We start from the raw sequence: 13,552 nt of genomic DNA on the forward strand, positions 1-13,552 counted from the left end.
CATACTTCAAATTAATGTGAAAGGTTTGACAACTTTACACCATCAAACATGTGCTTGATTAAACTACCCAAACACCTATCACATGTTTCAAAATAATTTTGTGACTAACGCTACTGACTACAAATATGTAAAATCCTACATGTAAATGTCTCAAGGATTATGTAGTCAATGAGTTCCAAATATGGTCACTGCACATCAATTACTGTCCCTGTCGCACGATATGGGATGACACTGTGTGATGGGACGTGGATGTCAGTCCAAGCGGCATGTACATCGTGACAGGTTAATCAATAAGACCGATAGGCTGCCACTCACAGGCGTCTCTTTACTTTAAATCTTTCATACATTACTAGTTTATGTACGTGTTTACACACAAACTTACATGTACCTACCTTAAACAAATATGTAGCTAGCAAGGTCAGCATTAAAACACCCACCTATTCTATAATCCAAACCAGCTTATTATGTCATAGTTATTTGTTTCAGAACTATCTGATCAAATAAGATAACACTTTCAAATTTTCAATTTAAAAAACAAAACAAATTCTAACTTTTTCAAAATATCTCTCATTAAAGTTTGTGAAAACTGCCCCTGAGAAGGAAGGAAAGAAAGGAAATGTTTTATTTAACGACGCGCTCAACACATTTTATTTACAGTTAGAATACTTGAAACTAAGTTTCAGAACTATCCAGTCAAAACTGTTAAATTTCTATTTATAATGTTTAAATTTAATAAACATTCGTAAATATCATAATTTCTAAAACATCTCTCTACTAATTTGTGAAGACTGCCCAAGAGAATCATAGTACCAAGTTTCAGAATTATCCAATTAAAATTCTAGGATAAGACTTTGAAATATTAAATTTAAAATTTAAAAACATTTAATAAAAATTCAAAATTTACCAAATATTTATTAGTTTGTGGAGGGTGCCCCAGAGAATCATTGTACCAAGTTTCAGAACAATTCAAACAAAACTGCAGAAGATGACAGACTTCAAAGGAAAAGCCGACGGACAGATGGATGGATGGACGGACGGATGGATGGACGGACAGATGGATGGACGGACAGATGGATGGATGGATGCCAGACAAATCGGTATTAGAAAAGCTTTGCTGATGAACATCATAGCTGAGCTAAAAAGTCATCAAGCATTACAAGATTAGCTTCTTTGAGAATCTTAAAGGACAACCGGCAGGACTGGCTGCCTTTGGGTGAGGTGAACACTCAATAACTGTAACATTATATCCTGGTAGATGTTGCAGATACATTTTTAGTTTTCACGAAACTCAACTTGTCGTTCTTTATCATAAATAAATGTAAACAAATAGAAAAACAGAATAGTTGCCACCATTCTGCACCTTTAATTTTCTTTTCTTATAAAGGAAGCATGAAAAACCAAAACAAAATAATGCACTAACAACTCCTGCAATTTAGAAAATGTCCCAAGACGAAAACAGTGCCATTGAGAATTAAAACCTCCATGGTATTGCAGGGGTTGACTAACTTTTGATACTAACTTGTGTTATTTTCACAATGGATTATGTATACCGGATACTGTACAAACAAACGTACATGAATAATTGAGGAAATGTCTTACATATTTTTATAGTCTATATGTTAATAAAAAGCAAGGGCCTTACCGGTAAGCCCACGGCGATGATTAACCCAGTAACTGAAGCAGAAAATGAACTGATACATGTCTGTATACGGTACTAATCCGCGAAAGGCTTCGAGAGGAATGCATGAAGCTATCTGGTACACACGAAGAGAAAAAAAATCTTGAAGGAATATTTGTTTTTAAAACGTTTTTTTGTTTAACGACATCACTAGAGGACATTGATTTATTCATCATTGGCTACTGGATGTCAAACATTTGGTAATTTTTACATATAGTCTGAGAGTGGAAACTCGCTACATTTTTCATTAGTAACAAAGGATCTTTTATATGCACCGTCCCACAGACAGGATAGCACATACAATGATGTTTGATATACCACTCATGGAACACGAAATAGCCCAATGGGCCCACCGACAGGGATCGATCCCAAACCGACTGCACATCAAGCGAGTGCTTTACCACTGGGCTACTTCCTGCCTCTCAACACACTTTAAAGAAGGTTGTTGGAAGGAAGAAAGGAAATGTTTTATTTAACAACTCACTCAACACATTTAATTATGGTTATATGGCGTCAGACATATGGTTAAGGACCACACAGATATTGAGAGAGGAAACCCGCTGTCGCCACTTCATGGGCTACTCTTTTTGATTAGCAGCAAGGGATCTTTTATATGCACCATCCCACAGACAAGGTAGTACATACCACGGCCTTTGTTACACCAGTTGTGGAGCACTGGCTGGAATGAGAAATAGCAAAAATGGGGCCACTGACGAGGATCGATCCTAAACCGACTGCGCATCGAGCGAGCTCTTTACCACTGGGCCACGTTCTGCCTATTTGAATGCTTGAGTATATATATAGTGAGAGGAAAAACCCGTAACTATAACATAGACTACTCTTACATTTGTGCTAAACCAGGATGTACTCTTCTGCATGCACTTTCTCCTAGTTAGTTCATTTTGTTTAACGACACCACTAGAGCACGTCAATTAATTAATCATCGGCTATTGGATATCGAACATTTGTTAATTCTGAATCATAGCCATCAGAGCCTGACAGAGGAAACCCGCTACCTTTTTACTCAGACAAATATTCTACTACAGAATTGCACCCCATACCCCCTAAAAAAGTAGTTTGTTTTGTTTAACGACACCACTAGAGCACATTGATTTATTGATGTTGACCAACTGTGAATGGCCGTTTACAAGAAACCTGTTTGATTTGATTATAACCATTGCTTAGTGTACTTACTCGATGTAGTAGAGCGTCCCCTCCAGAGTGACAGCCTGCTCCCAGCCATCCGGTAGTCCTGTAATAAAACAAACACTTCACTCAGACAGGTGACAACTGCTGCACTCACAGCATGGTAAACAGTAACCCACAATATCACACATCAAAGCGGCTTACGAAAAAGAAAAGACAAAATCCAGACATTTTATTATTTGTGGTCAGGTACTGATTATGATTAGGTTTGCCAAATAGCAGGGCTAGATCTGGCAGTCGCCATGTTAGATTGTTGATTGCCAATTTTAAAAACAATTGGCAAATAAATTGCATGTAATAATTGTTATTTTATTAGAAAATATTGGGGGGGGGGGGGGGGGTGTTGTAATTTTTAGAGTTTAAATAAGATGAGTTACCAGTGTTTTCTGCTCACCCGAGCTAACCCTCAATATGTCCCATTCAGAATATATGAAAAGCATCAGCTCAAACCATATCAAAAGTTTTATATGGAGAATGTGGAAACATTTGGGCAAACAGCAGCAAACACAGAAACACTGTGCATGTATATACATGCATATAGACCAGTGTACATATTATAGACCAGTGTACATATTATAGACCAGTGTACATAGTATAGACCAGTGTACATATTATAGACCAGTGTACATATAGACCAGTGTACATATAGACCACTGTACATATTATAGACCAGTGGTCAAAATACTGCCATCCCGTCCATTTTTTAAACCTTCATCTCCCCGGGTCAAGAGATCTTATTGCCTGACATCTAGTCAGCCCAGGAATTATTTTGCATTTATAATTTATGATCACGTTTGGTACAGCAGGCTTTGATTTATTCCTGCAGAATTTGTTATGTAAGCGAGTGTTTGTCAGTGATAAGTACACATGTAAAGAGGAAATGAATATTTGTTTAACGACCTCCCATCACTGGTTTAGTTGTCAGCTGTGTGTGTGAGGGGTTGGGATGGGGGTAATCTAGCTCAGTTGTTAAGAGTGCTCACTTGAGGTGTTCGGGTCATAGAATTGAAGCACCTCAGTGAATATATTCTTAGATTGGGTTTTCCCCATCCCTACCAGTACCCCATGACTGGTATATCAAATTATGTGGTATGTGCTGTCCTATGTTTAGGATAGGAAGGAAGGAAATGTTTTATTTAACGACACACTCAACACATTATATTTTAAGGTTATATGGCGTCAGACATATGGTTAAGGACCACACAGATATTGAGAGAAGAAACCTGTTGTCGCCACTTCATGAGCTACTCTTTTCAATTAGCAGATGGAATCTTTTATATGCACCATCCCACAGACAGGATAGTACATACCATGGCGTTTGTTACACCAGTTGTGGAGCACTGGCTGGAACGAGAAATAGCCTAATAGGCCCACTGACAGGGATCGATCCTAGACCGACCACACATCAAGAGAACGCTTTACCACTGGACTACATCCCATCCCTCTGTTTGGGATAGAGAATATAAAAGATCCCATGCTGCTAATGAAAGTATATGTATGTAGCTCCTGCCCCGGAATTAGTCACTGGCGAAGTCAGAGGCTAAATTCGAGGTGGGCGTGCCTGAACCTCTGTGGATATGGGCACGTAAATAGAGTTCCCATCCCATCCCATGTATGTAGCACATTTCATCTGAAGATTAAGTATCAAAACACAACTGGAATTTTTTTTTTTTTATTTGGCAAAATAATTTCATGTTATTATTTTGTTGGAAGATAATGGTGGGCTTCTGCTATTTTTGAATTTTATTGGACAATTTTGGATAATTTTCTGCATATCCATGACCCAAGCACCTCAGGCAAGTGTTCTACCAACTCGACTACATCCTGCCTGATCACCAACAAGGACAGCAGTGTTTGACAAATGTTTGAGAAAGTCACTAGCCCACACAGAGGCTTTGGATAGTGCCCTATGTATTATAGTAATACAGGTGATCATTTCCACTAGCCCAGGTGAAAAATTCACTAGCCGGAACTGAGGGCCAGTGGATTTGTGAACCCTGAGGACAGCTGACTGCAAGAGAAAATTTTCAAAACAATTTCAAAACTGCCTACATGTAAATAGCCTGTACATGCATGCACCTCTCAGTATACACATATGTACATACATTCATTAAGTCCACCTTCCTGTTGGAAAGCAAACAATTCTTTACCTTTCTGTGTTGATGTAAGCATCAAGCTAACTCAGGTAAGGCAGTTTTAAAAACGATAAAAAAAAATTATCCCAGAGGATTACACCTAGAGGCTTACCCATAAATAAACTAAAAATGAAAAAAATGTTTTACTGAATGACACATGCAATGCATTTTAATTAGAGTTATGTGTCATTGGATACCCACAAATAGAGCAGAAAAGTAAAATACAATTGATTCACTCCAAATGTTTGCAAAGTACAGCTCAAGCATGACTTAATGTTTACCCAGCTAAACATGTAGAAATATGTGGACACAATTACTTGTTTGTATAGGCCAGTGGTAATACAATCATTCTGCAATCTAACTACCTGAGGGCTATATTTAAAAACACACAACAATATTTAAAAACACACAACAATAACACACCACAATGTTGAGCCATTTGATGAACACAATAACAATAACAAAAATACCTGAAAAGCATGTATTTCATTCATGTTATAAATTACCTATTGCATAATGAACTAAATATATAGTGAAACCTCTAAAAACCAGGCCCTCTGTAAACTGGAATCCCTCAAAACTGGACGTTTTTACACAGTCCCTTTTTAAATATATGTACAGAACGTCTTTAAACTGGATACCTCTTGAAACCAGACATTGTGATTGATCTCATGGGCACCCAATTTAGAGGGGTTACGTGCACTGTATATTCCAATACAGCTACATGTAATAATAAATGTATGCTCATTAACCAATGCAGGTGGGATGTTCCGATATACACATACAGACCTCTGTGTTTAAGGAGAGCTATTGCTCTCACTTTATCTCCCTTTAGCATTTTAATTTGTATGGTATAATAATAATTATGGTAATATCTTAAATGGCTCACCATAATCTAAGTTCGGGGAGCAATTAATCATTTCCATTAATTTCTTCATGGTGAGGTCTGCAGGTAGTATAGCTTTGTAATGTTCCCTGCTCATCCCAGACCCAAAGTTATAAAATATATCAGAAGATCGCTCTATCAGATCGCTTTTATCAAAAATAAAGACTTGACTTAACTAGGTATTTTACGTGTCCATATACCTCTATGGTTTTGAACATGCCTATCCCGAGTCCGGCCTCCGATAAGATCGGGGATCTGACTCAGGACAAGAATCACCTAACTAATAAGGTCAATTTAGAAATTTAACGCCAAAAATAATAAACAGGGAAATGGACATTAATACATTTTTACTGCATCCTTAAATCAAAAACATCCTATAAACTACTTAAATTTAAATAAAATTTAACACAATTTTTGATGGGGTGGTCTAAATGTATTATATAATTTTTGTACTATAAATAAATATAATTTATACCCTGGCCAAGAGGTTCGGAGGAAGGATGAGAAGGTTGGCCAAAGCCCCCAGAAAAGTTAGTTAATAAATTCTGAAGAATAAAATTACCAATCATATTTCGAGAAATAAAGAAATGATAAATTGATCTGATTGAGTGAAACAAAAAGAAACCACCTGAATAACAAAAGAATAAAAAAATATGCTTAAAGTGATATAGAAATGAAATAATTATTAAGTATTTAAAAAAACAAAACTACAAACATACCCATATGCATTGTGTACATCATGCCAAATGACACACACAGCTAGTACCAATGTATCAGAACGATAAAACTGTTTGCACTTGTTTCAAGAATGTCAACAGATAAATGAAAATTGTTCCAAAGTAAATCTGCGATGAACAATTGTAAAGAAAACAAATTTGAGCTAACTCATTTGGTATGTGGCTGGAAAACAGCACACTGTGTAAAGGTCAAGATGCAATCATTATCTCTGTGTACACACATGTTGTATCTCAATGTGTTGTATGACTTTAAGGCTTTAGTTCTAAAGGCCAATTACAAGTAGAAGATTCTTAGAGAAAGAAAAAAGAGAATCCATGAAGATGAAGAAAAAGAGAGAGATAAATATGAGTAAAAGAATGTTTGTTTAGTGACACCCCAGCACAATCTGTGGTCAGGTATAACAGATTAATAAAACTTTAAAGATCACAAAATTCCACAACTGTATGACCAATCATTGCAGAGTGAAAACACTTTCAAGAACAATGCAATATTATGTAAAAGAGCTTAAAAAGTTGGTTTTGTTTAATGACACCACTAGAGCACATTGATTTATTAATCATCTGCTATTGGATGTCAAACATTTGGTAATTTCGGAGATAGTCTTAGGGAGGAAACTCACTACATTTTCTCATTAGTAGCAAGGAATCTTTTATATGAACCATCCCACAGACAGGACAGCACATACCAGTAAAAGAGCAAAAGAGAACTTTGTCAGTTAGATCCCATTGCTGTACCAGTTCACACTAGCTACTGCCAGTTTAACATTACGAACGAAGGAATCTTTTATTTAACAATTCAGGTAACATCTCGTTTCTGATTTTTTATTAGCGATATTTCTAGTTTATGATTTTTTATTAGCAATATTTCTAATTTCTGATTTTTTATTAGCAATATTTCTAGTTTCTGATTTTTTTTCTAGTCAATTGAAAATTTATTAACAAGTACTGTTTAATGTTTTAAATTTGTGTAGTGATCTCTGAAATGTGTGTAGCTAATCCTGCCACAGTACTGAACAAAATGTTTCCTGCAATGCACTCAACACATTTTAATTACGTTATATGGTTTCGGACATAAGGTTAAAGACCTTACAGACCATGACAGAAAAAACCTGCCACTGTCACACAATGGACTACTATTTGCAATTAGATACTTTATATGCAGCATATCTGCACCTTTGTTATAATACTAGTCATGGAAGCACTGGAACACTTGAATGAGAAATAGCCAAATGGGCGTGTCTAACATTAGTTGCAAAATTAGTTGAGTAAAAAAGAATATATGACACCCGTTTCCACCATTTTCAAGGTCTGTTTAATTTAAAAACATTACTAGAGGATATTGATTTTACTAATCATCAGCTATTCAGTAGTCAAACATTTGGTAAGTACTTCCAACTAATCATTTAATCAACACACTTCTAAATGTTTTTTAAAATGACACCACTAGAGAACACTGATTAACTAATCATCGGCTAATGGATGTTAAACATTTGGTAATTCTGACTAAAGTCTTAGAGAGGAAACACACTACTAGGATCTTTTATATCCACTTTCTCACAGACAAGACAGCACATACCATGGTCTTTGATATACCAGTTGCACTAGTTTGGATGGGGAAAAACCCAATCACAGAATGGGTCCACGGGGGTGGCTCGATCATACAACGCAAGCACCTCAGGCGAGCGCTCTACCAACTGAGCTAAATCCTGTCCGAAATATTGATTATTTATATCCAACTTTTAATATCTTCAAGATTAATACTCACAACAATATTCCTAACAAAACCATCATTAATATCTGAACAGTTGAAAAATGTTTGGAACTGCACATGTACATGATACAATGGATTACAAATATCACTGTATTGATATTTTACACATATATAGTTTTTGAACATGTTCATGAATTAATTTGCCAGCTAAGAGTCAATCTTATTGTACAGTGTATATAATTCTACTGCTTAGATACAAGACAGGTGAACTTTACGAATGTTAAACTGATAACTGGAAACAGCATATATAAAGGAGAAATACTTTGGAATTCCTGATAACTGGCATAATCACTACACATAAATCGTTACAGGGGTTGAGACTGCAGACTCTCAAATGTAGTTAAGATAGTACACAATACAGGAGTTAAGCCATAGATATTTACATGGGGTTAAGATAATGGCAAACAACATACCAGGGAATGGTGAGCATGCTAGAGATTGGTGAGCATGCTAGAGATTAGTGAGTATGCTAGAGAATGGCAAGCATGCTAAAGATTGGTGAGCTTGCTAGAGAATGGTGAGCATGCTGAAGATTTGTGAACTTGCTAGAGAATGGTGAGCATGCTGAAGATTTGTGAGCTTGCTAGAAAATGGTGAGCATGCTGAAGTTTGTGCGCTTGCTAGAGAATGGCAAGCATGCTAGAGAATGGCGAGCTTGCTAGAGAATGGTGAGAATGCTGAAGATTTGTGAGCTTGCTAGAGAATGGTAAGCATGCTAAAGATTGGTGAGCATACTAGAGATTGGTGAACTTGTTAGAGAATGATAAGCATGCTAAAGAATAGTGAGTATGCTAGAAAATGATGAGCATGCTAGAGAATGGTAAGCATGCTAGAGATTGGTGAGCATGCTAGAGAATGGTAAGCATGCTAGAGATTGGTGAGCATGCTAGAGAATGGTGAGCATGCTAGAGAATGGTGAGCATGCTAGAGAATGGTGAGCATGCTAGAGAATGGTAAGCATGCTGGAGATTGGTGAGCATGCTAGAGAATGGTGAGCATGATAGGGATTGGTGAGCGTGCTAGATAATGATAAGCATGCTAGGGATCGGTGAGCATGCTAGATATAATGGTGAGCATGCTAAAGAATGATGAGCTTGCTTATTTATTGGGTGTTTGAGGTACCCTTTTTAATTAACTTGAAAATGCATTTCTGAGTATCTTTATTTCAAAATTTCCAGGGGAGCATGCTCCCAACATGCCCCCTCTACAGATACTGCTCCCTTTGGTAGATCAACCCATTTGCCGTCGGCAAATTGAAACTTGTTCTTTTTAGAATTTTTGGGACCCTAACTTTTATAAAATCCTGGATCCACCCCTAATGCTAGAGAATGGTGAGCACATATTACTTACACAACTAGATGCTGAAACCTGCTGAAGTAGCCACCTTTTTAAAGCAGCCACATGTCCTAAAAAAAACATCTTTTGATACTGCCTTTGGTGGTTGCTCAACTCCAGGATAAACTATGTCTTCATAATAAAAAAAAAACCTAATTTACTCGAATGAAGAAAAATCTCTTTCTGGAACTGTGAAATGGGATTGGGGTGGGTATGCCCACACACTTTTCTCCATTTTTTGTTTTCAGAATGTTGGGAATGTAATATCTGATCCCATTAAACTCAAAATTTTCTCAGGGGAGTACGCATCTAAACCCTCTTGGGGCGAGACGTAGCCCAGTGGTACAGCACTCACTCGATGTGCAGTCGGTGTGCGAGATCGATCCCCAATCGTGGCCCCATTGCGGTATTTCTCATTCCAGCCAGTGCACCATGATATATCAAGGGCTGTGGTATGTACTACCCTGTCTGTGTGCATATAAAAGATCCCTTACTGCTAATCGAAAAGTGTGGTGACTGCAGGTTTCCTCTCTCAATATCTGTGTGGTCCTTAACCATATGTCTGACGCCATATAACTGTATTAAAATGTGTTGAGTGCGTCGTTAAATAAAACATTTCTTTCTTTCTTTCTAAAACCTGTCTGGACTTTTGACCCTTAAATATTCCTTCCTAGGGAATCAGACTGACAGTGCCACCCCCCCCCACCCACCCACCCCCGACTCACAAACTTCAGTGTCCCCCATGAGAACCCCACCCACCCCCGACTCACAAACTTCAGTGTCCCCCATGAGAACCCATCCCACCCCTGACGCTGTTCACTTTGAAGTTTCAAATACACTGGCAGACACAATACTTTTAAGTTGTACCCAATGACCAGTCAACAGGTTTTTACCAACTAGGAGTGGAGAAATTCAACCTACACAGTCACAGTGAACTAAGATTGAAGTAACATTAACAACACAGGACTACTTGAAGATATTGTAAAACAACTTACCAGGATCGGTATAGAATCCGGTTTGAACAGGGCGGCCATTTAAAGGGTGCAACCACGTTGTGTCCTTACGTCTCTCACTGCAAAGAGTTAAAAAATAAAAACATAACAGTAAAACTATCCCAACAACAACAGAACAATCGCAAGTTTTGGCAAGTTCACCTGCGTCTCTCACCTGAGTTTTACCTGTCCGATCAACACACCTGGATAAAGAAATGCAAAGATCATGCACAGAAATCATACTTACTCAATAAAGAACACTCGTCCATCTCTGGTTACGCCATAATTAAAATCTGGAGGAAGCCGTCCCCCACTGGAGACATTGGCCGCCATTTTAAAAGTTGACACCTTTGCCGTTACCTTTACCTCCCTTGGACAGATGACAACCACTCAGGTGTCTCAGTCAACAGACAGCCTGAGTAAACCCAAGTCCGTTTTGTTAGTGACCAGTCAAGAGCATAAATCGTCGGTGTCTTTTATCAGGCTATAAGCTGAGATTTTATGGAATGCGAAACAGTTGTACTATGTTTATCGCACTCCCTGATAATTGTTGAGCATGCATTTCAAAGAGAACGTCTGCATACCAGTGCATGCAACGTGCATACGCACACGCACGTGTACACAAATAATAATAATTTAAAACATTGTAATGAAAAAAAATAAAAAAATCTGTTTATTAGGTTCCCTCGCTGTGGCTGAGAACCTATATTGTTTTTGCAGGGATTAGTATTATTTTAAGCCGTCTATTTTGTTATTTTCTGATAAAAGTTCTGGACCCAATTTTAGAAAACATCGTAAGCCTAGTTTTGCACGTAAACATAAATCTACGACAAAGCCAAAATTCTTATTACTATTATAGTCCAGGCCCGTACGCAGAAATTTATATGTGGGGGTGCGTAATCAACGGCCCAAAGAGTGGACTTGCTAGGGGCGCATGCCCCCCACCCCCAGAAATTTGGTTAAATCTAGAATGCAGGAGATGCATTTTTCTGCATTCTGGAAAGTAAATTTGTCACACCGTCGGACTATTTTTATTTTTTTTACACATCCACGGATGGACCTCGGCAGACTATGGGGTATATGTGTGTGTGTGTGTGTGTGTGTGTGTGTGCATACGCACCCCTCGCTCCCCACCCCCCTGCGTACGGGCCTGTAGTCCAACAAATATAGTTTGAAAAACACATTTCATTTTCTTTTGTCATTAAAATACTCCATCTTCCGTAATCACTGGCGTAGGAAGCGGGGGTGGGGGCAAGGGGCATGTCCCCCCCCCCCCCACACTTTTAAGATATTTTGCTTTATATTTGCTTTATAATAGTGTACAAGTGTGTAAATAGTTGATAGTATTGCAATAGTGATATTATACATATATATATACACACACACACACACACACACGTGTGCGTGCGTGCGTGCGTGCGTGCGCGTGTGTGTTTTTCTTTCACACTGTATCTGATGGAAATAAATTACTGCAAAACGAAAAAACGGACTTGAGTTTGCTCAGGCTGTCTGTTGACTGACACACATGAGTGGTTGTTGTGTCTTTGTTATAAACATTTTTAAATACAATAATTAATGTATTACAATAACAATGTACTTGTACAGTTTATTTTTAATGGAGTTTCAAAAACAATCATAGCCCAATACAAAAACAAAACACTCAGCAACCCGTTATTATAATGCAATGTCCGCCCGTCTGTCTAGCTATTTTCCGTCAGGGGATAGTTTGGACTAAGCAATAATTAAAAGGAACCTTTTAGAATCATGTCAAAGGTAAAACATTTGATGAATTTCCTTCTTTTTTATTTCTTGGGGGGGGGGGGGGGGGTGAGGGTGGCGAGTGAGGTGGTTGTGTGTCTGTTATCCCGAGAAATCTGCCGTTCGAGAGCTAGACGGACATTTGGACGGTTACAAGAGAGCGATCATAACCGTTCAAATGTCCGTCTAACTCTCGAACGGTTATGTACAGTTATGTGCCTGTGTGCCTGTGTGTGTGTGTGCGCGCGTGTGTGTGTTCGTCCGTGTAATATATTTTACTCGGGTGGGTGTTTCTTGGGGTATACTGTTATTTATAAAGACTGTTAATATACTTTGGAATATTGTAGGCGCCTTTTTAAAAAGTGGCACTCTCTCTAGGACAATCCTGCATCCATCTGTCATTACACCACTAACCATTAATCTCGAGAGATCTGTTCTCTGAAGACTATGTACCGTGACCCCTCGCCCGTTTGAACTGCCTTTTTATTAAATGCATGATCCACAATATATCACACTATACTACCCTTATTAAAAAAAATTCCAGGGAGCTCGGCTCATTTGCCTTTGACAACATGAAATTGCCTCTTTTTTTTTTACAATTTAGTACCCCCTTAAAAAATCACAGATCTGCCCCTGCCATAAAAAGATCTTTTATGTGCACTTTCCTATAACAGATACAGTACATGTATAGGGATCCGTTTGATGTACCTGTCGTGAAGCACTGGTCGGGACTGGTGGGGGGGGGGGGGGGGGGGGGATACCATAAGGTCATCGAGAGCGATCGATCCAGCTATCCATCGAACCTCGTCTTGCTACCCATCGAACCTGAGGCAAGCGCTCTGTCACTGAGCTGTATCTCGTCTTGCTACCCGTCGAACCTGAGGCAAGCGGACTGTCACTGAGCTGTACCTCGTCCTGCTACCCGTCGAACCTGAGGCAAACGCTCTGTCACTGAGCTGTACCTCGTCCTGCTACCCGTCGAACATGAGGCAAACGCTCTGTCACTGAGCTGTATCTCGTCCTGCTACCCGTCGAAACTGAGGCAAGCGCTCTG

The 13,552-nt window shown here is 38.5% G+C and overlaps 1 protein-coding gene across 1 annotated transcript in view; it reads right to left on the bottom strand.

Annotated features, from left to right (window-relative positions):
- LOC121382369 overlaps positions 1-11,742 on the bottom strand; it is a 77,531-nt gene extending 65,789 nt beyond the window's left edge. Inside the window, exons 1-3 of the mRNA XM_041511955.1 lie at positions 10,988-11,742; positions 10,744-10,820; positions 2,873-2,930 (exon numbers count right to left, since the gene is read on the bottom strand). Coding sequence (XP_041367889.1) covers positions 2,873-2,930; positions 10,744-10,820; positions 10,988-11,073 — 221 coding nt within the window. The 5' untranslated portion in view covers positions 11,074-11,742. The remainder of the gene's footprint in view (positions 1-2,872; positions 2,931-10,743; positions 10,821-10,987) is intronic.
- Positions 11,743-13,552: the final 1,810 nt, after the last annotated feature.

This window comes from Gigantopelta aegis, chromosome 9, assembly GCF_016097555.1.
Source record: "Gigantopelta aegis isolate Gae_Host chromosome 9, Gae_host_genome, whole genome shotgun sequence".
In the NCBI taxonomy this organism is placed as follows: domain Eukaryota; kingdom Metazoa; phylum Mollusca; class Gastropoda; order Neomphalida; family Peltospiridae; genus Gigantopelta; species Gigantopelta aegis.